General features: G+C 42.8%; 1 protein-coding gene across 1 annotated transcript in view; it reads right to left on the bottom strand.

The window, feature by feature from the left end:
* Positions 1 to 17,018, bottom strand: part of Tnni3k (TNNI3 interacting kinase) — a 268,692-nt gene that overhangs the window by 181,310 nt on the left and 70,364 nt on the right. The window contains exons 8-11 of the mRNA XM_052730298.1: positions 8,579 to 8,723; positions 8,392 to 8,496; positions 1,266 to 1,360; positions 510 to 659 (exon numbers count right to left, since the gene is read on the bottom strand). Coding sequence (XP_052586258.1) covers positions 510 to 659; positions 1,266 to 1,360; positions 8,392 to 8,496; positions 8,579 to 8,723 — 495 coding nt within the window. The remainder of the gene's footprint in view (positions 1 to 509; positions 660 to 1,265; positions 1,361 to 8,391; positions 8,497 to 8,578; positions 8,724 to 17,018) is intronic.

Below are 17,018 nucleotides of genomic sequence, written 5' to 3' on the forward strand. Positions count from 1 at the left end.
GGTCACGGCAACTCAGTTTGGCTCTGGAATAAACTCTTCTTATTCTTTTTAAGGTGAGAGCTGTGTGTTTTGTGTATTTTCTTCCTTGCTTTATTGTAACACAGATGTTCTTAGTAGGATTTAAACTAAAAAATGTTCCCCCCCCCCATATATATTCTGAAAATTTAGATCCACATCAATATTTCCTCTAAGATACAGAAACCAGCTGTAAGACCACTCTCCTATGGTCACCTATCTTAGTCCTGTTTATCTAGAGCCTAGAATTGCAGCAGCCCAGTCCCTTTTTATTGTCAATGCTGAGAATACATCAGCTCATTTGCAGCCCAGAAGTTGCTTTCTCTAATAATGGTCTGTTAGACTCTTTGATCCAGGTCCCCAGAGCTTTACACACATTCCACAGAGAAAGTGGGAGGGTAAGTCATGTAAGCAAAGGGATTATTGATGCATCGGCATAATCTATGCACACAGTTCAATGTGTCACTGCAGAGATGCAATGATTAAAAACATACCTTTTTCATAAGCCCACATCAAACATGTCTGCTCATCCTTTTCACCACTAGACCTGCTGGGATCACAGGCAACTAGATTCATATCAGCACCATTATCCAGTAGGAACTGAACCAGGCGAATGTGGCCATGGTAGCAAGCAGAGTGCAATCCTGTGATGGAAAAGAACAAAAGAAGGAAAAGAAGAAAGAAGAACAGGTGCTTTGATGTCAAAAGAGTCATCCTTACAAACAGGATTTCTAGAAATATAAAGCCATACTTGATATGTGATGAGAAATTATTTTTATTATTGAGAAACCAAGTGATATGTTCAGCAATAGAGGTATCCTAGTCTAGGCAACTTTCTATATTGACTATATTTATTCACAATATGTTTTTATTTTTTATTCCTAAAACTATAGTAGTGGTCAAGAACAAATATTATTGCCTTTACAAAAGAAAAAAAAATAATCAAGAATCCAGTCAGTATTTTTATTGAACACCAAACCAATGGCAGAGATGTCACCAACCTTTCATGATTCCAGCTACACAGGTTGCAAAGACTGTATGTAGATTTTTAAACCAACAGTGGAACTGAACAAAACTCAATCTGATTTTTGTTATTGGCATTTACCATTAATTCTAAATTATTCTAATTGATAATAATACCTTGGCCTCTGGGGCTTGACCATTCTCAATATGCTGTTTCCCCTTGGATCAACACTGTTCTTGATAACTGACAGGTCTGTGTATACATGATGTTCTCGGTACAGTCTTACCTGTGTGCCCATCCCTTCCTCGGTGATTAATGTTCACAGCATTCTGATCAAGAAGAAATTTGACCAGGTCAATGTTCTTGCCATAGGTACAAGCACTGCAGAAGTACAAAATGAGAAAGATAGAGGGTCCTTATGTGTTGAGTCATGTCCCCGAGAAACTCCTAATTCCCAGGATTTCAGTGTAGACTGTATTTAGAGATACTGTCTTCCAAGATGTAGTTGAAGTCCAGTGGGATCCTTAGAGTAGATTCTAATCTAATAAGATTGGTCTCCTTATGGGAAATGGAACTTGGGACAAAGATTACACAAGCAGAAGGTTGGGCACAGCAAAGTAGAGAGAAGTTGACCATCTTCAATCCCGAAAGAACATCTGCATAGGAGGTCAGAGTAGTCAGTACACAGATCTTGTAGATCTGAAAGTGTGAAATGATCCATCACTCTTGTTTAGGTCACACAGGGTGCTGTATGCTGATATGGGAACCATAACAAATGATAAAAACTTGGTTAATCCTGGCCATTCTAGATACTGGTGTGTGTAGAAAAGTAACAGAGAGATAGGCTAGGAAGAGAGAGGGGAAAAGAGAAAGAAAAAGTAACAGAGCCCCTGTAAGCACTGCTTAACAGCTGGAGCAAAGCAAAGGAGTGTGTGAGATTCCTAGAGTTGGGTCACGTGTTCCCCATGATGTCAGTTCACCTTTACCCTAGCAGATACATGCAAGACAGTCAAATGCAAATTCCAGACAGATCTGTAGAACTTTTTATCAAACTGAGGTGACCATCTGAAATTAATCCCTAGGAAATGATTCCTTTCTCAAGGGCTCTGAGATGGAAGAGTAAGTGCTGCAGGTTGTTACTGTCCCAGGGAGCATGTCCACACACTAGCCTGAAACGTGCTCTGGCCTCTGAGCTTCAGTTTCAATTTTCCCCCTCTGCTTGCTCCATGCTGTTAAAAATTCAAATGAATCCATGCTATGGTGTCATAACACAAACTGGTGCATCCTCATGATCATTTCTTTCTAGCTGGAGGGAACACTGACATATTTAAGGACCCAAAGGAATTAAGGTTTTTTTTGTTCTTCTCTCATATGTTACATCGTGACCACAGCTTCCCCTCTCTCTCTCCTTCCTCCCCTCCCTGAAGTCTCTTACTCCCACCTTCCCTCTCTCCCAGATCCATTCCGACTCCATCTTCCCTCAGAAAAGAGCAGGCCTTCCAGAGACATCAACCAAACATGCCATAACAAGCTGCAATAATACCAGGCACATACAATCCCATCAAGGCTGGATGAGACAACCCAGTAGGAGAAAAAGTGTTCCACAAGCAGGCAAAAGAGTCAGAGCCCCTGATCCCTGCTGTGGGATGTTCTGTATGGCAAATGTGTTGCTCTGATTGGTTGGTAAATAAATCACTGATTGGCCATTGGCTAGGCAGGAAGTGTAGGCGGGACAAGGAGGAGAATAAAGCTGGGAAGTGGAAGGCTGAGTCAGAGAGACACTGCCAGCCACCACGATGACAAACAGCATGTGAAGATGCCGGTAAGCCACAAGCCTGCCACGGCCATACAGTTTGTAACCAATATAAGTCTCTGTGTTTACTTGGTCGGGTCTGAGTGGCTGTGGGACTGGCGGGTGAGAGATTTGTCCTGACTGTGGGCCAGGCAGGAAAACTCCATCTACAGATCCCACTGTTAGGAATCTCACAAGAACACCAAGCTACAGAGTCACAATATATGTAGAGAACCTAGGTCAAACCCCTACCGGCTTTCTGATTTCTGAGAACCTCCATGAGTTCTGGTCAGTCTATTCTGTGGATCCTGTTCTTTTGGTGTCCCTGACCCCTATGGTTCCTCTGATCCTTCCTTCTCCTCCTCTGTAGGACTTCCCAAGCTCTGCCTAGTGTTTGGCTGTGGGGTTCTGCATCTGCTCTCATCGGATGCTGGATGAAGTCTCTCTGGTCTCTTTGATGATTATTCTGCTAGGCTCCAGTCCCAGAACACTCTGCAGGCAGGACAAACCATAGGTCAAAGGTTTTGTGGCTGAGTTATTGTCCTAACCCCTCCACTTGAGTCCTTGCCTGGTTGCAGAAGATGGCCTATTCAGGCTCTGTGTCACGCATTACTAGGATTCTTTGCTAGGGATAAGCTCATAGAGTCTGTGGAGTTTCCCTTGCACTAGGTTTCCACCTCACCCCTGAAATGCTCCCTAGTTCCAGTCATTTCTCCCTTGCCACTTGATCTCTCCTGTTCCCAACCCCACCTGCCCCCAGTCTATCTACAAAATCTACTATTTTTATATTTCCCAGGGAGATCCTTGCATTCTCCTTTAAGCCCTTCTTGTTACTTAGACTTTCTGGGTCTGTGGACCATAGTATGATTATCTTCTACTCTACAGCTAATAACATACTGTGGTTGTCTTTTGGGGTCTAGGTTATCTCACTCAGGTTGATTTTTTTCTAGTTCCATATATTTGCCTGAAAATTTCATGATGTCATGGTTTTAACAGGTGAGTAATACTCCATTGTGCAACTATATCACATTTACTTTATCCATTCATTGGATGAGAGACATTTAGCTTGTTTCCATTTTCTAGCTATTATAAATAAAGTTCCTATGAACACAGTTGAGCAAGTGTCCTTATGAAAGGATGGAATATCCTTTGGTTATATGCCCAAGAGTAGTACAGTTGGGTCTTAAGTTAGATAGATTCCCAATTTTCTGAGAAAATGCCATATTGATTCCACATCAAATTAAATGGAGAGAAACTCATAGCAACTCCACTAAAATCAGGAACAAGACAAGGCTGTCTGCTATGGGATGTTATCTATGCTGTGAATGTGTTGCTCTTATTGGTTAATAAACAAAGTGCTGATTGGCCAGTAGCCAGGCAGGAAATATAGGTGGGACCAAGAGAGAGGAGAAGTCTGGGAACAAGAAGGCTGAGTCAGGAGATGCTGACAGCCACCGCCATAAGAAACAGATATTAAGATATTGGTAAGCCACAAGCCATGTGGCAACTTATAGATTAATAGAAATGGGTTAATTTAAGGTGTAAGAATGGATAGCAAGAAGCCTGCCATGGCCATACAGTTTGTAAGTAATATAAGCGTCTTTGTGTTTATTTGAGTCTGAGTGGCTGCTGGCCTGGGCAGGACTAGAGATAACTCCAGCTGTAGCTGTTCACTCTCCCCATGTTTATTCAGTATAGTACTTGAAGTTCTAGATAGGGCAATAAGACAACTAAAGGAGATCAAGGGAATACAAACAGGAAAGAAAGAAATGTAAGTATCATTATTAGCAGATAAGATATTATACATAAGTAACTCCAAAAATTCCACCAAAACTGCTACAGCTGATAAACACCTTCAGCAAAGTGGCTAAATACAAGATCAACTAAAAAAAATCAGTAGCCCTCTTATATACTAATGACAAATGGGCTGAGAAACAAAACAGGGAAGCATCATCCTTCACAATAGGCACAAATAATAGAAAATGGGTAACCTTAACCAAGCAAGTGAAAGACATGCATGATAAAAACTTCAAATCTTTGAAGAAGGAAATTGAAGAAGATATCAGAAAATGGAAAGGTCTCCTAGATCATGGATTGGTAGGATTAACATAGTAAAAATGGCCATTCTATCAAAAGCAATCTACAGATTCAACTCAATTCCCATCAAAATTCCAACACAATTCTTTAGGACTCAACTTCACATGGAAAAACAAAAATACCTAGGATATCTGAAAACAATCCTATACAATAAAAAAGAACTTCTGGAGATATCATCATCCCTGATTTCAAGCTGTACTACAGAGCTGTAGTAAAAAAAAAAAAACAAAAAACAAAAACAAAAAAAAAAAAACCAAAAAAAAAAAAACACACACACACATGGTACTGGCATAAAAACAGACACATTGATCAAGAGAATTGAATTGAAGACCCAGACATAAATCTACACACCTATGGACACCTGATATTTGATGATGAAATCAGAAATATACAATGGAAAAAAAGAAAACATCTTCAACAAATGGTGCTGACATAACTAGATGTTGCCATGTAGAAAAATGCATATAGATCCACATCTATCACCCTACACAAAACTCAAGTCCAAGTACATCAAAGACCTCAACATCAAACCAGATACACTGAACCTGAAGAGAAAGCAGGGAATCATTGCCTTGAATCTATTGGCATAGGAAACAACTTCCTGAACAGAACACCAATAAAGCAGACAGTAAAATCAATTATTAGCAAATGGGACCTCATGAAACTTAAAAACTTCTGTAAGGCAAAGGACACCATAAATAGGACAAAGTGGCATCCCACAGAATGGAAAGAGATCTTCACTAACTCCACATCTCATAGAGGACTGATTGCCAAAATATTCAAAGAACTCAAGAAACTAGACATCAACAAACTAAGTGATCCAATCAAAAAGTGGGGTACAGATCTAAATCGAGAATTCTCAACAGAAGAATCTCAAGAGCTAAGATTTTTATAGATGAATTTTGCAATAGACCTGTTGAACTACTTAAATGGAACTTTGACTACCAGTGCTTATTGTGGAAGCTGAGATACATGGAGGAAGAATTTGTGTGAGGTAAACACATTGTGTGTATGATACTTGCCATATTGCTGTGGCAGGAGTAATAAGGGAGGGAGGGCTCCTTTTGACTCACAGATAAAGGGGGAACAGTTGGTTACACAGAGAAGGCAAACAGCAGTGCCTGGAGCAGCAGAGCAGCCTGAGCAGCAGTCAGAAAGCAGAGGGAGACACAGACTGGTGCTCAGCTCGCTTCTTTCTTTTGTGTGTTTTATTTAGATTGGGAAGGTTTCACTCACATTCAAGATGGGTCTTCCCTTCCCCCAGTTAAACCCTTCTAGAAATGTCCCCACATCCAGGGGTGATTTTACACGACACTTATCAATGATAATTGTCTTTTGCTTTTAACTAGCAGGTGTCAGAAATACCCCCTCTCCTGTAGTTTCTCTTTACAGAAAGTGATCACTCTATCCATCCTCCCAAACCCGGGGAAGCTAGGTTTCCTCATCTAGCACAGGGAACAGCTACCATATAACCATGGCTAGAGGAAGGGGACAGGCACTCAGTTCAGCAGTTTCCTGGGTCTCACTACTTCCTCTTCCTGGATGGCCTTGAGGAAGTCATTCTTAACAAAGCTGTCCCTGCATTGTACACCTAAATCATTTTCCCCGTGTGATGCGTTCTCATGGAAACAAGGCAGAGCTCACTGTCTCCTAGGCTCCTTCATTTCAGAAGGATGGAACACACACCATTGTGCCTGGTGGTGGACAAACTTCTGACTGTCTTCACATCTTACAATGGGGCTCCTTTAAGGACAGAAGAGATCCTGTAATGGTAATGTTCCTATTCCAGTCAACACAGAGCAGGTTTGTAGTAATTCTTCCTTGAATGACTGGGTGAATAAATCATCACTATCTTGGTACAATATATCATATCATTTTCAACTATTTACATCATAAATAGGGCCAGCAGCACCACACACTTCATAGTTCATTGTCCGAGCTGTTTTATTAGTCCTTACAAAGTAATTAGTTACAGGACATGGCACATTAAAAATATGTCTGTGTATTCATACATATATGTATATATATTCATATATATATATCTGTATATGTGTGGACTCACACACATTCTATCATGATGAATTTATATTGTTGAGTTGATTATATTAATAAACCCTTGGGATGTTAATGAAGAACATTTTTGCATGTGTCTGTGAGGACTTTCACAGAGAGATTTAATTGAGACCTCTACTGACTATAGGTACCACAACCCCATGGGCTGGGGTCCTAGACTGAATACAGAGGGGGAAAGGAGGGGCCAGCTGAGTAGCTGCACTCACCTCTGCTCCCTGGCTTCAGAGGCAAGGCAAGCAGCCGCCTCAGTCTCCAGCCATCATGCCTTTCATACACTGATGGACTGTGCCACCTCAAACTGAGACAAAATAGGTTCTTCCTCACTTAGCTGCTCCATTTATTTATTTGGCCATAGAAATAAAAAGAGCAACTGATAGATACTTAGATTTTCTTCAACTTTAAAATGATTTATAAAAATTAAATGAGACAATGGATACAATAACCTGGAGTGTAATCACTGCTTCCTCCTTAAGTGGTAATTTTTCTTGGCAACTGGTTTGGTTATGAATAAGCAAATCTTTGGTTTTATGCTCTATTTGAAGGGTTGGTGCCTGACATAGAAGCACAAGGCTAATGTTATTTTAGGATTAATGAATTTTTTCCTTTCTATTATTTACCAACACAAACCAAACAATATGGGGACAACAAATAAGTCTGGAATACCATTTTTAGAGGTTGCAAATTAGCTGAGAAATACATAATGTTTAAGTAAATGATCTTCCTAGTCAAGATTTATTAAATTCAAAGCATTATTTTTATAGTGAAATGACAACCCTCTAGGGCTCCTAATGTTGTGAAGCACCCATCCTCCCCCTGGATGGCCCAGAAGCTGCTGTGGTCTGAGTTACCAGCAGCCCCTTGCTTTGTTCCCTTGCCGAGTTCGGGTGCATCTTTCCCAATCCCAGCTGACCCTGAAGGATGCTTTCCTAAGCACACTGGCAAGAAAAGAGCTACATCCTAGGTATCCCAACACCATCCTGACTAGGCTTTTAGCAGCTGACAGATGGATATCCTGGGTAGACACATTTGCACATAAGGTTTAGAAAGTGAGGGAGAAAGTGTCATATTTGATGCTGATGAATCCTAGTAATGAGATTCTTGTCAGAGGAGGATTATGGGTACAGCCCCTTTTGGCAGCTTTTCACAGAGTGAGGAGCAATATGCTTACAGATGTTGATAGGCCTGTTGCCTTGGCAACATCAGTCCCTGTCTTTGTGGCTCCAGCTGGAAATGCAGCATCTGGCTCTAGCTCCATCTGCTATACTGATAGCAGTGTCTGCCTCCACCTTTCCTTCCTGCAGCCAGCCAGGCTTCTTGTCCTTTGCCTGCCTCTGCACTCACTTGTTAATAGCAACATCTGCCACTATTTGTTATGGCTTTGTGTACGTGACTTTGGGGGCTGCATGGTGTCAGCCAAGCTCAGTGGCTAGTACACAGAGATATTCTTTACCTGTGAAAGGCTGTCTCACTGAAGATGTTTTCCTTAGTCAGACTTTCAGTTCCTGTTACAAGGATTATTTCCTTTGCAACTTCAAAATTTCCATTGTAGCATGCCCTGGATGGGAAGAAAATATTTTGATTTTTTTGACAAGTAAGAGGACATGAGTTGGACATGAGAAATGCTAGGTCATACTCACAGGTGCAAAGGAGTGTCACCATAGATGTTAACAATGTGAGGCTGAACCTCCAAGTCACTTTGGAGCAAGTAGTTCACGATGCTGTGGTGTCCAAAGCGAGAACAGAAGTGCAGGGGAACATGGTCCTCGTTGTCCTGAGCATTCACTGCCATTGGTGAGAAAGCACAGATACGTCATCTGGAATTCGTTCTTTCTCCTCCTTTATATCCACAGTGCCATGTGCTTTGCCTAAGTGCCTAAGATACTCTTGGAAATTGCCAATTACTGTTTATAATAGAGGAAATTAAGTGCAACCAATTAAAAATGTTATAATTCTATTCTATTGCCTATTGCCACATCAGATAGGCTTTCCTCTAGTGCTCATAAATTCTATGAACACAACTAATCAAATTTGTCTTGCTCTGGAGAAACCTATAAACATCCAAATTACCTGTGGCCTCATCCCCGTCAGTATCCCTTTCAGTTGACCCCCATTTTCCTCTGAAGGATTTCAACTTTGAAAGTTCTGAACTGTTGAGATAACTCATTGTATAAAGGCATCTGCAGCTAAGCCTGTGTACTTGAGTTCTATCTCCAGGCCCCACGTGGTTGAAAGACAAAATTAACTCTTATAAGTTGTTCTCTGGCCTCCTCACAGAAGCTGTGGTTCATGGCTCCCCCCCCACCCCGCCCCAGTTCATGTAACTTAAAATCTTTAAGTTAAAGATCCCATTGGGGCACTGGATGGGAGGTGCTGTACTCCCCAGCTGGGAATCACAACACTACACAAAGGGAGAAGCATTTAGATGAGGATGCTCAAAGGCGGATCTCTGTTTTCTCCTTGAACGATCCAGTGCTAAGCACAGTGAGGTTGCCTGTGCTGCCTTGGGATAATTCTCAACAATGGTCTTTCACTCTCCACACTTCTCCCTCTCAGATACCTGTGTATGGCATCTTCAAATCAACTCACCACATCAGACTCTGACTTTGACACAGGCGTGTAGGCCTAGTCTATCCTGGCAATATGGTCATTAGTGACAATAATGTCACCCAGTTTCTATTGGTAGCCATTACAATCACAGGATCAGGGTCCTGACTGGTTGTTTCTAGAGGCCCAATGTCTGCATGTGTCCCATGGGACCCTTTTGGGGTGTGACATTGGAGATGCTTCTTTGCTGTGAGAGCTCTGGGCCTGACTTTTTTCTTTGCTCTGGAGTAGACACTGGGTGCTATTTGATATTTGCTCTAGTTTCCTTTCAGAAAACACAATGACGAAATGCAGCTTAGGGAGGAAGGGGTTTATCTTGAACTTCCAAGTCAAAATCTACTACTGAGGAAACTTAGGACAGGAACTCAAGTAGGAAATTAAATAGAAACTATGGGAGGATGGTTCTTACTGGCTTGATTCTGGCTCATGCTTAGATAGCTTTCTTTGACATTCCCAGGACCAATGTCCCAGGGCTGGTGCTGCCTATGGTGGGCTGTGTCCTCCTGCATCCATCATCAGTCAAGACACTCTCTCCCAGTCATGGCCAGAGGCCAGCCTGAGAAAGGCAATTCTTCAACGGATGTTCTTTCTTTCTACGTGTCTCTAGGTTGTATGTAGTTTACAGTGAAAACTAACCAGGTGATAATGCGAGAAATCCACTGAGTCTATTTAATGAGCAAAGGAATTTATTAGGGGATAACTCATTACAGCGTGGGTATTTATCATAGGGTCCAGGAAAGCAGAACTATGTCCCATGCTGATCTTCTTCCAAGATCTACCTGGTCAGTCCCAGCATGCAAACCACAAGGGAACAAAGAGAGCACCTCATAGGTGCCTTCCAGGGCTTAAGGGTTCCAGAGCGGCCATGCCCCGGGGGCATGTATTTCAAGGTTGTAGGCAAGTGTAGCAGTTACCTGCTGCCTTACTAGGGACAGCGCTTCAAGGTCATAGCTAGAGCAGCTACCCACTACAAGGTATATAACCTTCAATATATTCCTTTCATGTTGAAATCAACACTAATTAGCTAATTGGATGCTTGGGAAAACCCAACTGCAGTGTCTCATCCCTTAAATGGCCACTATAGGTCCATCTCTGGAGCAGTGTTAAAGTACTCCTGTCTTCTCAGACATCATGACTATAACAGAACCACTGCTGGTGCCAAACAGAAAACATCAATGAAACTTATGTTTGTAAGGCATTTAGTGTTATACTTTTTGTGCACACATTTAATGAAGATCATTCCACCTATTTCCTGAATTTTCTTATAATTTTTGTTAAAACAAATGAACTATGAACACATAATATATATCTTCAAATAACATAAAATCTTGTTGCAAGACGGGCTTAATAATAGCTAAACATGAAACTGCTCAATTCTAGGTCTGACTTTAACTCAGTATCTGAAGAATAAAGTAGTTGATCAGCTGCTCTAGACACATTTTTGTGTTTTTTTTTGTGATTTTCCTGTCCAAATTCATGTATTATTTGATGACACTATACAAGCAGAAGAAATATAAGGACATGTTTTTAAATGAAGAATCTCAATGGAAAGTGCGGCCTCAAAAGTGTGCATAGCTTGTTCAGACTGATGGTACATCGTATGTAGCACTTAAGGAAGGAGGATTTTGAATACAGATTTGCCTTCTAGCTGCTACAGTTGTTGACAGCCTCTTTCCTTTATTGCCCTGCAAGGTCTTAAGCAAATGGAGAAACTTTAGCTGAGTCTTGCAAAGCCTGTGAGGAGGAGTGCCTTAGGAGAACACCCTTCCCTCAGGAGAACACCCTTCCCTCAGGAGAACACCCTTCCCTCAGGAGAACACCCTTCCCTCAGGAGAACACCCTTCCCTCAGCACACCCTTCCTTCAGGAGAACACCCTTCCCTCAGGAGAACACCCTTCCCTCAGAATACGCTGGATCTTTTGATTATCTGCTTGTCTATAACCATTTGATTTTTTTTTTCATGTTCTGTGAGAATCCAGGTAAATTCAATGGCATGGGTCTGTTCTGGTAAATTCAATGCACAGGGTATCAGGAGCCTCCCCTGAGGGTTCCCAAATCCCTACTAAATAAAGAATAGTGGAGCGCAGTCTTATGCAAGCTTGTGAAGGGCCACCTGGCCAAACTCACCCCTCTCAGTGTGACTCCTCTCCAGCAGAACCAAGGGAACTTCAAGGTCCCTACCTAGTGGACATGCCTCTGTGCTGCAGACATTTCTCCTTCCACTACACACTGAGGGGTGTGGCATCAGACACAGGGATCACATAGCTTTATTGCAGTTATTGTGAGATACTTGTTTTTGTCTTAGACTGATTTAGAGACTAAAATCTACAAATTAGTGTGTTATCTTAGGAACAATGAGACATGATGATAAGCATCAGTTCTGTTTGGAGTAGCTTTGTATTTTCCTAAAGCCAGGCCTGGTAGTGCAGGTAAGTCTCTGATCCCAGACAGAGCTGAGACATTAGTGATATAACTTCAAGATAAGTCTGGGCTATAGAGTGAGTTCAAAGTCAGCATGGTAATTTAATGAGACCCTGTCTCAAAAATAATGTGATGCCTAGGGTTATTGCTCAGTGGTGGGCAGCTTATACAGTATGTACAAAGCCCTGAGGCTCAATCCCTAGCAAAGCAAGAAAAATCTCTAATCACAATATTTAAATAAAGGAGACTTCCAAACAAAGGAATATATGTAATTCATTATCCGGAAAATATTTCATGCTCTCCTTCATTTCATAAAAGAATGAGTGTTCATCAGCCAGTGGTTTTTGAAAGATTGTTGGATGGTAGGTTATGTGGAACCTACTTCTTCCTTATTCATGATTACTGACCTTAAAAATAAAACAAAAACTCCCAGACTAAGTCAGCAATCCTGCTAAGACTAGCCAGTGTTTAAAATAAATTCCACATGTGTCTTCAATAAACTTTCAGTAACAGATCTGTATAATTCCAATGAGACATATTTAAAAAATAAAGCAGTCTTGCTAACCACGATCTTACTTGATTAGATTTATTTTTACTTTTATTTGTGTGTGTGTGTCATATGTGTGCATATATATTTGTGTGTATATGGATTTAGTGTATGTTTCTGTGTATTGTGTGTTGTGTGCATGTGCATGTATATTTGTGGGTGTGTTTCTTTGCAAGTATGTATGTATCTCTCTCTCTCTCTCTCTCTTCTCTGTGTGTGATATGTGTGCATATATATTTGTGTGTATATGGATTTAGTGTATGTTTCTGTGTATTGTGTGTTGTGTGTATGTGCATGTATATTTGTGGGTGTGTTTCTTTGCAAGTTTGTATGTATCTGTGTGTGTGTGTGTGTGTGTGTGTGTGTGTGTGTGTGTGTGTTCACATACAAGTGCAGGTGTCCAAAGAGATGAGAGTACCAGAAGACCCCTTAAATCCAGAAAACAGGTGGTTGGAGTCATGTGATGTGGCTGCTGGCAGTGGAACTCAGGTCCTCTGAATGATCAGTACATGCTTTTAGCAACTGAGCCATCTCTCCAGCCTCCAGCCTGACAGATTTTTATAGAGTTCCGCAGTAGTCTGTGGCATATCAAAGGAGGGCCTTATATTAAAGAGCTTAAGTGTTTAACAGTGAGTTAGAAAATATTAATGAATGTAAAATAAAAGTTTTCATTTTCATCTCTGTTGAAAGGATACATTTTAAGGACTATCTCAGTATTTTCAACATCATTCCATGAGGATTTATTTTTCTTTATCCTTACCCCAAAAGACACACTAAAGCAATCCAGAGACTTGAAAACATCTGGCTGAATAGGCCAGCCACTTAAATACAGTGAACTGACAATCCTGCCTTCTGAATTACATTTTGGGGCAATATTGTAACTTGAATATATTCTCATTTATGCCATTCCATTTCCATGGAAACATATGGTAAATACTAGACTGCAAATTGTTCTTCTTTTTGGGGCCATTCATTTAATCTTTCTCATATGTCCATTTACTACAAGAAAAGTCTAGAGTTTAAGTAAATCATCTTGAGGGTCAGCTACATTTTTGAAAGGGTGAGTTCCCTGATGGTGAGTCTTACGCTATCCCTCACATGGGGCAGAGTGTGCTGTGTTTTCTGTAAGCACTAGGATATGAGGAGGGCTTAATATCAAGTGTACTAGAAAGAAATAAGAATACTTAAGCGTCTGAGTCATGCTGTTTTTTTATTTTAGATGATTGAGTAGGAAGAATGTGGTACTTGTGTGTGTCAGAAAGAAAACTCTAGAAATTATACTGTGCAGCTGAGGTATATGAGGGAGTGTGGGGCGGCACAGATTTCAATGCCTTTGCAGAAGAGTCCTTTGATCCTGGAGACATGCTGATCATAAATGGCTCTCATTTGACACTGTCAGGCTTTGGATTTGTGCAGGAGAACAAAAAGCTGAGGCTGGCATGGATAGTAAGAGTGAAGAGTGATGCACTTCCTGATCCCACAGAAAAGCAAAGCCGTTTCAAAACGTAATGATGTTGCAGAGCTCCCCACAGGTGCACCTCTGCCTTGTCTGTGCTGAGAGAATGAATGACTGCCCAAGACTGCATAAATGAGGTCCACACCTTGCTTTTTTCCTGACAGGTCATGCTGTTTGTGATGACCGTCATGTAGATGCCAGGGTTGTTGCATAGTGGCCGTAGAAAACAATGCAAAAGGTGTTCCTCAATTTCTACAAACTAAAGCAGCTGATTCTGACATGATCTGCAAGCTGTTGCAGGCTCTTGTGTAGCTAGAGGTTTCCTGGTCCTGCCTGGCCCACAGTCAGGACAAATCTCTCTCACCTGCCAGTCCTGCAGCTGCTCAGACCCAACCAAGTAAACACACAGAGACTTATATTGCTTACAAACTGTATGGCTGTGGCAGGCTTCTTGCTAGATGTTCTTATATCTTAAATCAACCCATTTCTATTAATCTATAAGTTGCCACGTGGCTCGTGGCTTACCAGTATCTTAACATCTTCTCATGGCGGCGGCTGGCAGTGTCTCTCTGCCTCAGTCTTCCACTTCCCAGAATTCTCCTCTCTCCTTGTCCTGCCTATACTTCCTGTCTGGCTACTGGCCAATCAGCATTTTATTTATACAGAGCGATATCCACAGTACTCTTGTCCAGGTGTCTATGAGTCACCGGGCTTCCTTAACACTGTTGCAGGTGTCTGTGGTTCACTGGACTTCCTTGCCACTGTTGCAGGCGTGTGTGAGTCACTGGACTTCCTTATCACTGTTGCAGGCATGTGTGAGTCACTGGACTTCCTTATCACTGTTGCAGGCATGTGTGAGTCACTGGACTTCCTTATCACTGTTGCAGGTGTCTGTGGTTCACTGGACTTCCTTGCCACTGTTGCAGGCGTGTGTGAGTCACTAGACTTCCTTGCCACTGTTGCAGGCGTGTGTGAGTCACTGGACTTCCTTGCCACTGTTGCAGGCGTGTGTGAGTCACTGGACTTCCTTGCCACTGTTGCAGGCGTGTGTGAGTCACTGGACTTCCTTATCACTGTTGCAGGCGTGTGTGAGTCACTGGACTTCCTTATCACTGTTGCAGGCGTGTGTGAGTCACTGGACTTCCTTGCCACTGTTGCAGGCATGTGTGAGTCACTGGACTTCCTTATCACTGTTGCAGGCGTGTGTGAGTCACTGGACTTCCTTGCCACTGTTGCAGGCGTGTGTGAGTCACTGGACTTCCTTATCACTGTTGCAGGCGTGTGTGAGTCACTGGACTTCCTTATCACTGTTGCAGGCGTGTGTGAGTCACTGGACTTCCTTGCCACTGTTGCAGGCGTGTGTGAGTTACTGGACTTCCTTGCCACTGTTGCAGGCGTGTGTGAGTCACTGGACTTCCTTATCACTGTTGCAGGCGTGTGTGAGTCACTGGACTTCCTTGCCACTGTTGCAGGCGTGTGTGAGTCACTGGACTTCCTTGCCACTGTTGCAGGCGTGTGTGAGTCACTGGACTTCCTTATCACTGTTGCAGGCGTGTGTGAGTCACTGGACTTCCTTGCCACTGTTGCAGGCGTGTGTGAGTCACTGGACTTCCTTGCCACTGTTGCAGGCGTGTGTGAGTCACTGGACTTCCTTGCCACTGTTGCAGGCGTGTGTGAGTCACTGGACTTCCTTATCACTGTTGCAGGCGTGTGTGAGTCACTGGACTTCCTTGCCACTGTTGCAGGCGTGTGTGAGTCACTGGACTTCCTTGCCACTGTTGCAGGCGTGTGTGAGTCACTGGACTTCCTTGCCACTGTTGCAGGCGTGTGTGAGTCACTGGACTTCCTTATCACTGTTGCAGGCGTGTGTGAGTCACTGGACTTCCTTGCCACTGTTGCAGGCGTGTGTGAGTCACTGGACTTCCTTGCCACTGTTGCAGGCGTGTGTGAGTCACTGGACTTCCTTATCACTGTTGCAGGCGTGTGTGAGTCACTGGACTTCCTTATCACTGTTGCAGGCGTGTGTGAGTCACTGGACTTCCTTGCCACTGTTGCAGGCGTGTGTGAGTCACTGGACTTCCTTATCACTGTTGCAGGCGTGTGTGAGTCACTGGACTTCCTTGCCACTGTTGCAGGCGTGTGTGAGTCACTGGACTTCCTTGCCACTGTTGCAGGCGTGTGTGAGTCACTGGACTTCCTTGCCACTGTTGCAGGCGTGTGTGAGTCACTGGACTTCCTTATCACTGTTGCAGGCGTGTGTGAGTCACTGGACTTCCTTATCACTGTTGCAGGCGTGTGTGAGTCGTCACTGGACTTCCTTATCACTGTTGCAGGCGTGTGTGAGTCACTGGACTTCCTTATCACTGTTGCAGGCGTGTGTGAGTCACTGGACTTCCTTGCCACTGTTGCAGGCGTGTGTGAGTCACTGGACTTCCTTGCCACTGTTGCAGGCGTGTGTGAGTCACTGGACTTCCTTATCACTGTTGCAGGCGTGTGTGAGTCGTCACTGGACTTCCTTGCCACTGTTGCAGGCGTGTGTGAGTCACTGGACTTCCTTATCACTGTTGCAGGCATGTGTGAGTCACTGGACTTCCTTGCCACTGTTGCAGGTGTGTGTGAGTCACTGGACTTCCTTACTACTGGATGAAAGCATCAGTAGTGGCTTCAGTAAGTGATTACCAATTTGAATTTTGGACCCAAGGAGCTAGCAGCTCTATGGGCCTGACAACCATGTCCTTTTGGAGCTGTGCATCTGTCCTGCTGCAAAGGCCAGCAGCTCTCACTGATGGGCATTTAATTAGGTCTCTAGGGGGGCAGGCAGAGGAGGCTGGATATGCCTGAGAGAATTTTATGGCCAGCTGTAGCTCTGGGTGAATCTGCGTCAAAAATAAAAGTCTAGGAGGGAGTCCTTCCTCCTTAATGCTAGTTTCAATCAACTTTCCAACATTTATATAATAATTTTAAGAATTACAAAAATACCTACGATACTGATGACCCTAAGACTTTATGCCTATCAAGTCACAGTATAACAATAGAGCATCCCTTGTTG

Source organism: Peromyscus californicus, unplaced genomic scaffold (genome assembly GCF_007827085.1).
Source record: "Peromyscus californicus insignis strain IS unplaced genomic scaffold, ASM782708v3 Scaffold_9__1_contigs__length_137607984, whole genome shotgun sequence".
Taxonomy (NCBI): domain Eukaryota; kingdom Metazoa; phylum Chordata; class Mammalia; order Rodentia; family Cricetidae; genus Peromyscus; species Peromyscus californicus.